The sequence below is a fragment of the Microcaecilia unicolor genome, chromosome 11 (assembly GCF_901765095.1).
Source record: "Microcaecilia unicolor chromosome 11, aMicUni1.1, whole genome shotgun sequence".
Classification (NCBI taxonomy): Eukaryota; Metazoa; Chordata; class Amphibia; order Gymnophiona; family Siphonopidae; genus Microcaecilia; species Microcaecilia unicolor.
The window spans coordinates 67736280-67751252 of record NC_044041.1 but is presented as its reverse complement, the minus strand read 5'-3'; the positions used below and the strand labels follow the sequence as shown (position 1 = coordinate 67751252).

The following is a 14973-nucleotide window of genomic DNA, read 5'->3' as shown; positions in this document are numbered from 1 at the left end:
AAAAGAAGCGAGGATCGTCATCGGGCCTTCCCTCACGCTGTCTGTCCCGCCCTTGCGGAAATAGGAAGTTGCGTCAGCGGAGGGCGGGACAGACAGCGTGAGAGAAGGCCCGATGATGATCCACGCTTCTTTTACTTGCAGGCGCAAGGCGCTGCGCCTCGCCTCTCCACGGCTTCCGAAATTTCTTTAAAGGTAGGGTGCTCAGCTGGTTGAAGGGAGCTGAGGAGGGTAGGCACTGGGTCGGGAGGGGGTGTCATCGTGCTGCACCCGGGGGGGGGAGCTGGCAGGGAGCACCCCCCTCCCCGAGCTGACACCCGGGGCGAACCGCCCCTCCCGTCCCCCCTTGCTACGCCACTGGACAGGAGCCTCTCTTGCTCACTTATATCGCTTTGAATATCAGCCGGGGGGGGGGGGAGTTGGGGTTAGCTAGAGAACCTATATGCTGGGGGTATGTGTAGAATTTCCCAGCTCCAGGAGGGAGACTTTATGCTAGTCCTGGTTTTAAAGTTATGTCTGAAAATGATATGGTATTTATACTTTGCTATTCAACTAAAATCAATGCTGCAAGGCCCATAATACATCCAGATAGGGTTGTCAGAAACCTAGGATAGGCCTAGAATATCGCTCCTGAGATTAGGGTAACTCAGCAGGAGTGTGTGTAAGAGATAGAGAAAGACCAGGGCTCAGAGTGACTATTATATCTGGGATGACACAGAACTGTGTGCTGGGGTAGGATGGATGTGTTAGAAGGTGTGGGGGAGAGCAGGGCTCTGTGACAGTTATACCTGGATTATATCTGGAAGGGAGATGCCGTAGGACTGTGTGTTAGTGTTAGGGGGAGTGCATGTGTTAGAAGGTATGGGGGAGATCAGGGCTCAGAGTGACTGTTTTATTCCATAGGAGCTGAGTGGCTATGGTATGCTGGAACAGCATGGGAACACTATCCTGGTGATTGCACAGCAGTAATGTATTGTGACAATTTCTCTTCTGTTTCAGTCACTACCTGAGACACAAGAGAGCCCAGAGAGTGATGTGGGTCCAGAAAGCTCTACCCATGATGAAGCGGAAACAGGAGCAGCACAAAGCAAGGTACAACACCCTGATGGTGTGAGGAGATGGGAGAGAGGGCAGGAAACAGGAATTAGATGTAGGGGAAGGAAGTTGTGACAATGTGAGAAGGAAGAGATTATATCCCGATCCATTTGTTCTGCTCTAAACTTGGTGATTTGTGTGCAAAAATCATGAACTAACACCAAATTAGGATGTTATTCTATGTCCTCATGTAATTTAAAATATATTTTTAAAGTAAAGTTTGGAGAGCAATGAGGGAAAATGATGGTTTTGTTAGAAAGAGCGGTTCCTATCTCTGGTAAAATATCTCAATCCAATGACTCCCACTCTTCTATGGTGCTGATCCAGAAAGAATAAATGTTGTTCAAACAACGGAAGAAGAGTGGACACAGAGGAGGAGACGGAAAGGACCTCCCAGGGTGTAGCTAGCATTGGATTTTTAGGGGGTCCCAGGGGTGGACTGGGAGGTGAAATGCATTTCCTCTCCCCCTCCTTGCATGCCTTACCTTTGTTGGGCTACTAATGAAAAGGCTTCAGTTAAATACCCAGTGTACCTGACTGTAACTCTTCTTGAGCTACTACTGAAAAAGGTGTGAACAAATGATAAATAAGTAAGTAAATAAATAAAAACTAGTTGCTGGGTGAGGCTGTGAATAATATAACTAGAGGACACGTGGAGGGGCATTTTTGATATGATATCTAAGTCCGACATCCCAGGAAAGCAATAGGGCACCCTAGGGGGCACTGCAGTGGACTTCATGAAATGCATCCAGGTACATATCTCACCACTGCTCCTTTATCTTAATGGCTGAGGCCCCCAGAACTCACTACCCACAACTGTACACCTCTACCATAGCACTTACGGGTGAAGGGGACACCTATATGTGGGTACAGTGGGTTTTTTGTGGGAGTTTTGGAGGGCTCACAGTTTCCTCCACAAGTGTAAGGTAGGGAGAGATATGGGCCTGGGTCCACTTATCTGCAGTGCATTGCACCTACCACTAGACTATTCCAGGGACCGGTATTCTGTTCTAATGGACTTGACTATAACATCTGAGGTTGGCATAGAGGCTGGCAAGTAATATTTTTAATCACATTTTTGGGGGGTGGGAGGGAGTTAGTGACTACTGGGGGAGTAAGGGGAAGTCACCCCTGATTCCCTCCAGTGGTCATCTGGTCATTTAGGGCACCTTTTTGTGCCTTATTCGTTATAAAAACAGGTCTAGCTCAAAACATCTTAGTGTTAGTCTTGAACGGTTTTGTTCTGTTCCAATATGGCTGAAAAACATCTAAGTGTTAGGAATGCCCTTAACATGCCCTTGACATGCCCCCTTATGATCTGAACACACTTCTGACAGAATTCATAGAAAAATGTCTAAAAATTGGTTTTGAATATACCAGTTTGGATGTTTTGTGAGAAAAATGTCTAAATGCAGATTTATGCCACTTTTTGGATGTTTTTCTCTTTTGAAATGAGCCCAATAGTCAGGCCCATCTGGGAGACTAGAAGAGTGAAGTTTGGGAATGGCTACATTACTTCATATAGCTATTTAGATTATTCAGAAACCTTGTGATTAACATGAGAAGAGAGGGGTGCTAGGTACGAACTAACTGGGGAATTCTACAGTTGGTCAGCTGCCCCAAAACTGCAGAGTACAAATGAGAAAGACATCCAAACCTGTCCTGGATATAGCCTGAACAGTGTGGACAGGAAATACCGGGCAGATTGGATAGGTCAGTTTTTTTTCTGCTGTCATCTATTAATTGCTATTGGGGCTCATTTTCAAAGCATATGGATGTCTCAAAATGGCATCAAAATGACAAAAAAAAACCAACAACCCCAAAAACAAAACCTCCATCTGACAAAAATGTCCTACACTGCAGTTTGTCCAGATAGCAGGGGATGGGGGGTTGTGGCATATTTTGGGCTGGATTGCAGAGGGCCAAAAATTAGGACATCCAACGGCGACAATCAAATTGGAAGAAACATCCAGGTCTAAAAAGAAGGATTTTATTTTTTTAGACTCTTTTCAGTCACATCAAGGATACAAAAAGGTGCTCTGATTGAGCAGCTGACACTGGAGGGATTAAGGCAAGACCCCTCATGAATCCCTCGGTTGTTTGGCCCCCTCCCTCGCCCCTGAAAATCAGAAAGGAATATCAGGTATTATAGACATTCTAAGCAAAGCAGGCCTAAGGAATAGCCTAGTGGTCAGTGTAGTGGACTGTAAACCAGGGGACTCAGGTTCAATTCCTACTTCAGCTTTTCCCTTTTTTTCCCCTTTAAATTGTGAGCTGTCCAGAAACAGACATATACCAACTGTAGCTAAGTACTTATTCACCTGCAAGCCTGAAGGCTATTGAGATGGCATATAGTATGTATTTTTCCCTGTTTCTGGAGGGCTCAGCATTTAAAATAAGAGTTGCAGGCGGATATGAACCTTGGTGCCCTGGTTTAGAGTCCATTGTACTGACCAATAGGCTGCCTCTCTGCTCTGCAAGGATGTCTATGTGGCCATTTCTGTAAAAATGTTGCCAGAAAGATGGTCTTTGTCCCAGGAGTTTTGGCATTCATAACTTGGACGTTTCAGTTTATAAAATAGCTGTTCAGTTTGGACGTTCTCACATACTTTCAAACAGGAAACCCCAACATGTTTCCTGTTTGAAAATGGCTGTGAGATGAATGGTTTTTATTGTGGGGGGGGGGGGGGGTTATGAGTAGGACGTCCCAATTCTGACTTGGATGGCCTTTCAAAAATGTTCCTCTATGTAAATTATCTGAGGTGAAGACTCAAGATGGCCAGTTTAAAAGCTGAAGACCAACAAAAAGAGAGTCCAAATCTCCCACAAAAAATGTCAAACGCACAAAACAAAAGAAACTGAAGAAATCCAAAAAGACCAGACTGAAACCACAGATGGTAAGAGCACAAAAAATGTTTATTGGGACCCTACACGGTCCATGTTTCGGCCAAAAAGGCCTTCCTCAGGGGTCTAAAACAAAAAACATAACATATAAAAATATGTAAAACACATACAAAAGTCTTCCATGCAAAATTCTGTATATAATACGTGTAATGGTGACATTCAAACACTATTAAAACCATAAAAGTCTAAAAACATATAATTTCACAAAACATTATAAAAGGTAAATGAGGATGCAACATTTGAAATAATCTGGAATAAGAATAGCAATAAAGACAAATTAAGACTGCACCTCTAGTGGAACATTGGACACAGGCTAAACATAATTGCGATGATATTAAATTTTTCATTTTTAAGACTTTTAAAAATAGTTGGCGAGGTGGAAATCTGGATAGTGCACTGTTAAAAGCCGAACAACGTGCTATCTATCAGTTAGACTCGGTAATTCCAAATGGCCTAAACAAGGATTTGGAACTCATACATTTCTTGTGATGTACATTTTTATCATGCTGTGTTTCAAAAAAATAACATTAAAGTGCTGACTGTAATCTAACAAAAGACTTAATCAAAAGCGCCAACAAGTATAAGGCAACACTTAGCATTTATACACATAAAAACAAGGAGAATTTTGAACCCCCATGATAGAAACTATCAACGGCCACTACCAGGCACGTTGTAAACCTAGGACGTCATGTCCGATAGGTTCTGAGGGGTTCTCTCCTTTTTACAAAAATTTACATAAAGCAGACTAAAAATACTAAGTATTTAAAAGAATGTATCAGTGGATTAGCCATTGTTTCTGGTGTTATTTCTTTGTTTAGTATAGATTTACCGTATGTTGCACCAGTTTTCCTGCACTATTTTCATTTGATGGATTTCTAAGCCCCACAAGCTGAAGACATCTGCAGCCTTCCATAACCCCTATCATAAAATGGCAACAGGCAGCGGCAGGGCTCAAACCGTGCATGGTCATTTCTTGTGCATGGCACTATTTTCTGACAAGGGTTATGGCAGGCACCAGATGCCTTCAGCTGGCGGGGCTTGGGGATCCCCACTAGCTGTTGAGTTGGGAGGGATGGGGAGGAAATGCATCATGCCCCCCCTCATTCTACCTATTGGCCTACCCAAAAATTACCTTCTAAATACACCATTGGATCCTATACAATGAAAATACACAGATTCCTTATCTAAGCAGAAAGATGTCTTGTGATCCTTAGGTGGAGGTTGTGTTCTGGCTCTTGTCCATGTTAGCGACACGGGACAAGGAGGAGATGTCTCGTACACTGCTGGCCATGTCCAGTTCCCAGGACAGCTGTATCGCCATGCGAAAATCTGGTTGTCTCCCATTTCTGATCCAAATCCTGCATGACACAGACCGAGATGTCACAGTTCCTGGAGGAAGCAGCAGCAAGGATTCCCGCATGCATGCCAATGCAGCTTTGCACAATATCATCTTCTCACAGCCAGAGGAAGGACAAGCCAAGAAGGAGATGCGAGTCCTGCATGTGCTGGAGCAGGTTCGCTCATACTCTGAGACTTGCTGGGACTGGTTGGAGATGCAGAATAAAGACAGTGGAGACGGGAAAGGCCTTGATGCGAGTTTGGGTATGTACTTAGGAGGTTATAAGGAGAGTGTGGGGTGGGAGAATCTACATTGGCATGAGAGAATGCAGACCCCCACTACTGCCGTATCTATATTGTTAACTATCTCCCTTGTACAATCCTATTTATTGTAAACTTTGGTTTTATATGTGGTATATCAAATTCAATAACTAAATAGACACATACTGTACTTAGAGGCCGACTGAATTTCGGTTTTTGGTTTTGGTGCTGAAACCGGCCTGAAATTCAAATTTGACCGTGTTGCGGTTTCAGCCAAAAATGCTGGTGCATTTTCAGCTGAAAGCTACACTCCCCCTCACGTCAAACAAAAGTGGTTCCAACTCTATCCCCCCCCCCCCCCCCAACAAAAGCAGGCCTCACTCCTGACTCCCAATCGCTCTGCAGTCAAAATGGCTGTCGTGAATTCCTGTGGCAACGGTGAATTTTGGTTGCAGATTCGGTTTCAGCTGAAATCGAACAAAACAGTTTTGGTTGCCCTCAAATAGTACTTCTCTGAACGGTTATGCTTAAGAGCTCCTCATTGCATATGCAGTCATACTAACTGATTAGTGGCAAGGGCACATCAAAGTAACGGTATCCTTCTGAGGCAGCCTCTAAACGTTTTCCTGTTTTCTTTCAGTACCAGTATCTATTGAGCCACAGATCTGCCAGGCCACTTGTGCTGTGATGAAGCTTTCATTTGATGAGGCATACAGACAAGCGATGAATGAGTTAGGTATGTTACACACATTGTGAGTGGGGTGGGTCTGTTATATGAAATGCCATGAATGATCAAACCAAAGAAGAGAGATTCATAATCTGGGAGTATTTCTAGAATCAGATTTTAGTTTTTCATTCACAAGTACCTAAAGTGTCTAAAAGTGTCTTATGTTATTTGTGGTTTATTAAAAATGTTAGGCAAGCGTGGGGGGTAATCTGCACAGAGTATATGTTATGACTCTAAACAAAAGCATGGGGGAGAGGGTAATGGGCACATAGCGACAGTTATGACCCTAAAAAAATGCATGCGGGAGAGTGTAATGCACACAAAGTGGCAGTTATAATAATCTGCACAGAGAGGTAGCTACAACTCTGAACCAAGTTGTGGAGGGTGTAATCTTCACAGAGAGGCACCCTCCCCCCCCCCCCCCCCCCCATGGCAAACCCTTCCTGGCACCATATCCCCTAAGAGCATATCCCTCCTCACCTAGCCACCTGAAGGTTCCCCCAACCCTGGGCCTACATTATGCTCCCTGGTGGTCTGATGGGGTAGACCAAGCAGGAGTGAACCCCACTTGCTTCTGCTCCTGGTGGTTCCATTTCTAAAATGGCTGCCATACCTCTAGTGATATGGAAGGCTAACCCTTAGCAGTAGTACCACAAGACTACTGCTAGAGGTCACTGCAGCCGTTTTACAAGTGGAACCATTAAGGGCAGGAGCAGGTGGGGTTCACTCCTGCCCAGCCTACCCCACTAGGCCACCTGGGAGCTTAAGGTAGTCCCAAAGTGGGGGCAGGTCCTACAAGTGGCTGGGTGAAGGGGGGAGGAGTTTATTCTCTGGGGATGGGTCATGAAGGGGTGTGCCAGGAGGGGGCTGTTCTTGGGGGGATTTACAAGGGGGGGACGGTCAGAATTGATGGAGACGAAAATTACTAATCCCCTTATGTTGGTCCTGACTGAATATCAGATTTGAATATTGGCTGGGATCCATATAAGTTCCAGGGGCCAATGAGATTTGGACATTTAATGCCAGTGCCAAAACATGGCCTGGCATTGAATATCTGGATGTAGTTTAGCCAGCAATGGTCCGTGCATTAAAAAAAAAAACATTGCTGCCAGCTGAATATTAATTAGTGTATAAATATATGTAGAATACAACTTTGGTACTGGGATAACAAACTTCTAGAAAGCTATACTTACTAATAAAAAGTTTGTTTCAAATTGACTTTAGAGCCATAATATTTGTGTCCTTATATAATGTTAATCATTAAATAACTGGAACCTCAAATCTCCCGATAGGGGAAATCTTAAAGATTGTAAAACCCTCTATCACTTCTAGGAGTCCTTTTCTATCATCGATTCCCACTAGGGGAAAACACTGAACCAGTGGAAAAAAACTCCAAACTATAAGGAGAAAAACCACCGGTTCTAAAAAACAAAAATCCCCATTAAACATCTGTACAAATGTAAGAACTGAATAAATATGTCTCTAAATTTAAAAAAAATCAAAAGGTGTCAGAAAGATCAATCAACTACAAACAAACGGAAAAAAGCTGAAAAAAAGCCAGCCAGCGTTTAGCAAACATCACTAGTGGAAAACCGTGCACTTATCTGACAACTTGCAGTGCTGCTCTCAACCTTTGCCATCACTATGTTGGACTGAATGCTGGATACAGTTCCACAGCTAAAATCCATCAAATGTAAATTCCTCAACAAGAGTGCGTTGTTTTGCCATTCACTAATGCTGCTTCACGAAGAATCCCATCTTCACTCCTAATTGCAGTCTTAACGTGTGAGCCATGAATGTACAGGATACGTGAGATACACACAAGTCATAAATGAGCTTAATATTTTACAGAGACACTTACTTGCTGTGTTAAAGAATGATCCTTTGTCTTGGAGCCTACATGCTATTTGTTTATTTATTTGTGACATTTACATCCCACATATCCCAAAAAAAGTTTGGGTTCGATGTGGCTTACAATGTGTTATAATAATACATAACAAAGAATAATGCATAAGAAAGCAGTTTGTTGTAAGAATCCAATTTTACAATACAGTATCATAAACATACTGGGATAGCTATGGATGTTTAACATTTAGAAAATCTATTATGAATGAGAAATTGTACATGAAGTTAATAGTGAATAGAGTAATAACCAATTCAGGTAATAATTAATTGTTTGAGATATGGTTGTTCTTTGTGAGGGTTTGTTTGAATAGGAACGATTTGAGGACTTTGCGGAATCTAGTATATTCCTGAATATTTCTTATTTTGGGTGGTAAGGACTTCCACCATTTGGTTCCTAGATAAGTGAAGTCTGCAGAGTGGACAGTTTTGTAGATCACTTTTTTGCAATTTGGGAAGTGTAGTCTGAGATAGTTTTCTTGCCTCATATTTAGTGTTTCTTTGAGGTAAGTTTATTAATGGTACCATATAGTCTGAAACTGTGCCATTTAGTATTTCAAAGATAAAGGTACATAATTTGAAGATGATTCTCGCTTTGATGGGAAGCCAGTGTAATTTGATTTTGTATATGAACCTGGCTGCAGTGTTTTGAGCTGTTTGGAGTTTTTTCAACAGGTACTCCTTACAGCCAGCATATATGGCATTACAATAATCAAATTGGGATAATGTTAATGATTGTACCAATTGTCTGAATGTTTCTGATGAGAAATAGGGTCCTATCCTTTTTAGATTCCAAAGAGAGGAAGGACTGAATCCCAAGCACTTGGTGGAGATCTTTGATACCAGTTTCAGACCTACACACTCACTCTAAGTGAAACGGCTTTCTTACACTGAGATATGTGTATTTACTGTATTACAGGCGCATACTCAGTAGGAGTGAGCTGGCTGTATTACACAGATACGCTTACTATGACTCATGTCCTGTACAAACATACATAACATAGTAACATAGTAGATGACGACAGAAAAAGACCTGCACGGTCCATCCAGTCTGCCCAACAAGATAACTCATATGTGCTAATTTTTATGTATACCCTACTTTGATCTGTACCTGTGTTCTTCAGGGCACAGACCGCATAAGTCTGCCCAGCACTATCCCCGCCTCCCAACCACCGGCTCTGGATAGGTCACAAAAACTGATTTCAGTCCTTCCAGTCCAGTTCATTTTTCTAAATTTTTTTCTGTTTATGCAGGAGGATTACAGGCCATTGCTGAGCTCTTACAGGTTGATTATGAGATGCACAAGATGACAAATGATCCTCTTAACCTTGCTTTGAGACGCTATGCAGGCATGACCCTCACGAACCTCACCTTTGGAGATGTGGTTAACAAGGTAGGGTTGGACTGTTGCAAGAGGGTGACTGCTGGGGTATTTGTGAAGCTCAGATTCCCTAATATTGAAAGAGGGCTCAATACTTCATTTTGGTGCTTTAGTTAGGAAACAAATGTAGGTGTCTCAAAATGTAAACTTCTATCTTTTTTTTCCTGTAATTTATATTAGTATTGTTAAGGTACATAACAGAAAAACAATACAAGAAACATTACATTAAACCTTGGGGTGGGGGATCAAGTACCACCTATACAAGACTTCATAACAAGGCTGAGACTGAAGAATGGCTCGCTTGGCCATATATCCCAATACATTGGTTCCCACTAAGTTCACAGCCCAAATGCCTCGTATATTCCAATTTTTAAATCTCCACTTCCCCCAAACAAGAGTAAAATTGTGAGATTACTCCTCTTGATTCATTACAGGAGGCCCACATCCCTTCGAATGATGTATAACCCCCCCCCCCTCTTCTAATTACAAAGCCTTTCTTCATAATAGGTAATGTAGCACTTATAAAACCAAAAAAATCCCCAGCTGCCAACTCAAACTCATCCTTCATTTCACTAAAAGTCAAAAACCTGCTGTCCTTAATATGTTGGCTAAATGTACTCAATTCCATCCTTTCCCATCTTCCATAAACCCCCACGTTCTCCCCATGCTGGAAGTCTGGGTTGAACCACATTGTGGCTATAAGAAAATTTACCTCCCTCCCTCCTTTCGACCAGACCATCTGCCAACGTGACACTAAAAGGGCAATGCTATAACAGAGCATCTACAATTAGACACCCAGAGGGTGCTTGGCAGGGGTCTATTTTTAAGGGAATATAGGTGTATACGTTCCTTTATAGAATATTAGCCTAACCAAGTATATACATGCCTAACAGTCAGGAGTTCACACTTTCACCAGCTCTATAGCTTGGTTCTCCCCAGTCCCGGATCTGCTCAACTGGAATTTACTAGACAACCAACCTGCTTTCTTTTTTCTTGCACCTTTTGGTTGGAATGGGCTTCCCTTATCACTTCTTAGTAATACTTCTTTCAGAAAGTTTCAAAGTGAATTAAAAGCTTGGCTCTTTTCTCAGGACTATGGGGGTGGTACGCCAAGGTCGGAATTGCAGTCCAGCTCTCCTCCTTTATATGCTTCTTTGACCCTTCTTCCCTTGCCCTTTTTCTTCTTTTGTGTGTGATTGGTATGCTGTGTTATTGATATTGTAGTTTCGTTCTTCTATTGTTTTTATATTTTAGTCTGTACACCGCTCTGCTCTGTTCGCCAGTTAGAGCAGTATAGTAAGTATAATAAAACTATAAAATATTGGAGAAATTCATGTATCTTAACAGTATTCTGCAGGTTAGGGACTAGATTTATTTTATTTATTTATTAATTTGTTGCATTTCTACCCCACATTTTCCCACCTATTTGCAGGCTCAATGTGGCAAATAGCGTCCAAATTTGGGTACCGAAAAAATCCGCGCATCATGCTATTTTATCAGTGGTGCTCAGAGTTGCATGCCGTTTATAGAATAGCACTTAGAGCCAATTTCCATGCCAAACTTTGGGCAGGAAGATTTATACCAACTGAAACCGGGTGTAAATCCTGGCGCGTACGTTAGGCTTGGATCCCTGGTCTTCTGTAATTCTGTGTGTGCCTTTAGCGAACACCCCAGACCCGCCCATGCCCCTCTCATGGCTACGCCCCCTTTTGAGTTGTACGCTAAAGAGTTGTGTGTGGATTTTTACAGAATAGTGCGTACCAAGATGCATGCACAGATCCTAATTGTTAATTGTTATTAACTCCAATAATTGATTGTTTTCACCCAGTTATTGGTGATATTTTAGTTGCACACTCAGATCAGGATCACACACAGTTTTGCTTGCGGAATTTTGTACGTCAATTTGTACAATCCGGGGATATGTGTGTAAGCGGGAGCCCTGCCCATGTGTAACACTCACCTTGCAAATACACACTGTGTAAGTTAAGCGAGTATTTGCAGAATAGTTCTTAGGAGGCATTTATGTGTGTATGTACACACATCCACGTATAAATGCCATTATTCTAAACATTTACACATGTAGTGGGTATGTAAATGTTAGCGCTTGTCAGGGGCGTACTGACCATTCAGGCAACCAGGCAGTGTCCAAGGGCCCAGGGCAGTGGGGGGCCCAGTACTTCCCTCCCATGTACCCAACATCCCTCTTTCCCCTTCGTCCCCAGGTATGGGACTCCCTCTCTCTCTCTCCCTCTCGCACTCCAGCATCTCCCATCTACGAACCCCACCTCACCCCCACCCCCTGGGTAGTGGCTCAAAGTGTCCTTTTTTCTATGCAGGGGCATTGGCAGCTATATTGGCTGTCTGCAGCTGAAGCCAGAACTTCTCTCAGCCATGTCCCCCTCACCTAATTTCTTTCTTCCGTAAGGACGAGCTATGGCAGAGAAAAGTTCTGGCGTCAGTGGCGGGCAGTTAATGTAGCTGCCGGTGCTCCTGCATGGAGACAAGGAGGCTTTGAGGTACCCAGAGGCTGAGCTGTACTTGTTTCAGCAGCCAGACTGTGCTATAACGGAAAAGATCAGTGGCAGCTTAAAGGCAGAGGAAAAGAGAGGCAGCAGGAACTGGACAGATGCAGAGCCAGTGATCTGAGTGAGTGGGGGGGGGGGGGGGGGGGGGGGGATGAGGGGATGGTCCAATGATCCTTACTGCCCAGATTACTGTCAGTACACCCCTGGCACCTGTGTAAGAAAATTGTCCCCTAAGCACCTAGTGAAAGGATTATCTGATTTAGTATTAACTGATTCTATAACCTTTGAACTTGCTATGTGTAATCCAGGGTAGGTAGCAAACAGGGCATTCACCCACAAAATAATTGCTCAACTTGCACATATGGGCTTATCCTATCCCATTGCCATTCCAGTAAATACTTTAATAGTGATGCCATATAATACTGTCTACAATCAGGGACAGCCAACCCACCCTGTCTCCTAGAGTGGAATAGGATTGTCTTCACCTTTCTCAGAGGGTTTTTTTTTTTTACCCCAGACAAATATCAAGCTCTTTCTGAAGCTTTCTCAAAGCTTCCTGTGGTGCACTAATTGTTAGTGCTGGGAACAGAAATAAAAGTTGAGGAAGAATCATCATTTTGTCAGTTACAATCTGCCCAAACCAGGAAAGGGCACCCCGTCATAATAGCCCTGACACAAAATAGGCCCTTGACAAATCGGCCCCTAACAAAATAGCCCTTGACAAAATAGCCCCCTTGAAAAAAAAATAGCCCATCACAACAATAAGAAGTCTACTAAAAAATATATATTGTTTTATGGTAAAAAAGAGGACTATTCTGTCACTTAAGGCACTTCAGGAAATTCCTGCCGGTGTAATAGACTACGGCAAGTCTAGCAATACACTGTGAACAGATTTTAAAAATTAGTCTGCTGGAAAACAGAGTTATTTCACTAATTCCTGGCAGAAGTCCAACTAGTAGTTCCTAATCTGGCCATTCTAGCAGTGGTCCTGAAGCCAGTAGCCAGGCACAAGACTCCTTTCAGAACCCTGCATTAAAGGGCTCTAACCTTGATCAGTACCAAGGACTTTGAATAATATCTCTACAACAACCTAGATGTTAGGTTTATTTTTCTTGGGGTTATTTTGTCTAGGGGCTTTTTTGACAGAGCTATTTTGACCGGATACCCCAGGAAAGAGTTCCATCCTGCCATTTATGCATATTATTTGTCAAATCTTAAAACAGATAATTTAGACTGTAAAATTTGTTCACTTCCCTGGAGATGCTCATCCCCAAATATCTGAGTGACTCCTGTGCCCATTTTTAGGTAAGTTCAGATTGTACATCCCTCTCACCTGACCTAAGAAGGTTAACATTGAGCACCCCTTTCTTATTCATATTTATTTTGAATCCCAAAATCCTCCTGAAATTCAAACACTCCCTTATCACAACTGTCTAGGATAATTTGGGTCTCGTCAAACTCATCATGATGCCATCAGCAAAAAGAGTAATTTTATGAGCTTCATCTCCTACCTTATCCCCCTTTACATCTGGGTTGCACCTTATTCTCTCAGCAAGAGGCTCCACAGTTAACGAAAATAACAGGAGCGATAAAGGGCAACCTTGTAGGGTGCACCTACCCAGACTAAAGCTTATGAAGAAGACCCATTGACTTTCACATGGTTTTATCCTAAGGAGGCAGGCAGAGGATAATATAAAGAGAATTGCTAACTTAGTATGAGCATAGTATAACTGAAAAGTGAGCAGTCCTCTATGATATTAGTAATTGGTGCCATAAAGGCCTTTGATAGAGTGGATTGGGAATTATGATACAGGCATTAAAGAAAATGGGCTTAGGAACCAATATTGTCACTTTTAGATAGCTAGCCTTCATGACTGTATAGAGGTTTGTGTGAAAGTCAATAGAACTTCCTATCTTTTGGTGCCTCAGTTATGCATCCAAGTGTGAAAATCAGCACTGAATGTCTAACTCACGGTGCCAACCAGGACTGGTGCAAAGGTATTAGGTGCTCTAGAGAAACCTTCAGCCTTGTGTGCTCCCTTTCTCTCAACTACCTTTCTGGCTCCTAGGCTCCCTCCTCTGAGATTTTCCTAATTAAATCATATCACCCCATCATATCTTCCCAACACTATCTCTCCCAGATCAGTCCTATAAAAATGAATAAGTAGATATAGATATCATACTTGTAAATATTGAGGTAAAGTTCCAAAACCTATTTATCTGGGTAAATTACCTGTTTGAAAATTACCCACTTTCCCTGCAGGTAAGTGTTACATGGTGATGATTTTTGAGTTTGTGTAACTGTTGGTCCTTATATCTTTGTTTTGACTGTAGCTACTCTTTGTCACCTCTAAGCAGTTCCTGTCCTATGCAGCCACCTTGTTTGCCTGATGGTTAAACCGGCCTCGCTGCTAACCCATCTCCGCCCTGGCTCTGCCCCCATTTTAGATAGGGAGCCCAGGATAATTTGTGGACATTCACATCTAGGCACGTAACTAAAAGTTAGATGCCTAGATTTTTTTGACTATCAGGGTCATACTGTAACCTCCACTTTTTTTTCCCCTTGGCAGGCAACTCTGTCTGGAAGACGAGGCTGTATGCAGGCTATTGTGGCCCATCTGGCATCAGAGAATGAAGAGTTGCATCAGGTGAGTGATCCAGGGTGTCCAGAAGGGGGTGTTGGCTTGATGAGTTGCACAGTAGGTTTTAGTTATAATCAGATACCGCATTCAATTCAAGCTTCTCCTTCTTACCTACAAATGCACTCAGTCTGCTGCCCCTCACTACCTTTCTACCCTCATCTCCCCTTATGCTCCCACCCGAAACCTCCGTTCACAGGACAA

The 14973-nt window shown here is 42.8% G+C and overlaps 1 protein-coding gene across 1 annotated transcript in view; it reads left to right on the top strand.

Moving 5' to 3' along the window:
• Positions 1-14973, top strand: part of APC2 (APC regulator of WNT signaling pathway 2) — a 63676-nt gene that overhangs the window by 34777 nt on the left and 13926 nt on the right. The window contains exons 7-11 of the mRNA XM_030219911.1: positions 997-1089; positions 5211-5592; positions 6236-6331; positions 9478-9617; positions 14701-14778. Of these exons, the coding sequence (XP_030075771.1) occupies positions 997-1089; positions 5211-5592; positions 6236-6331; positions 9478-9617; positions 14701-14778 (789 nt within the window). The remainder of the gene's footprint in view (positions 1-996; positions 1090-5210; positions 5593-6235; positions 6332-9477; positions 9618-14700; positions 14779-14973) is intronic.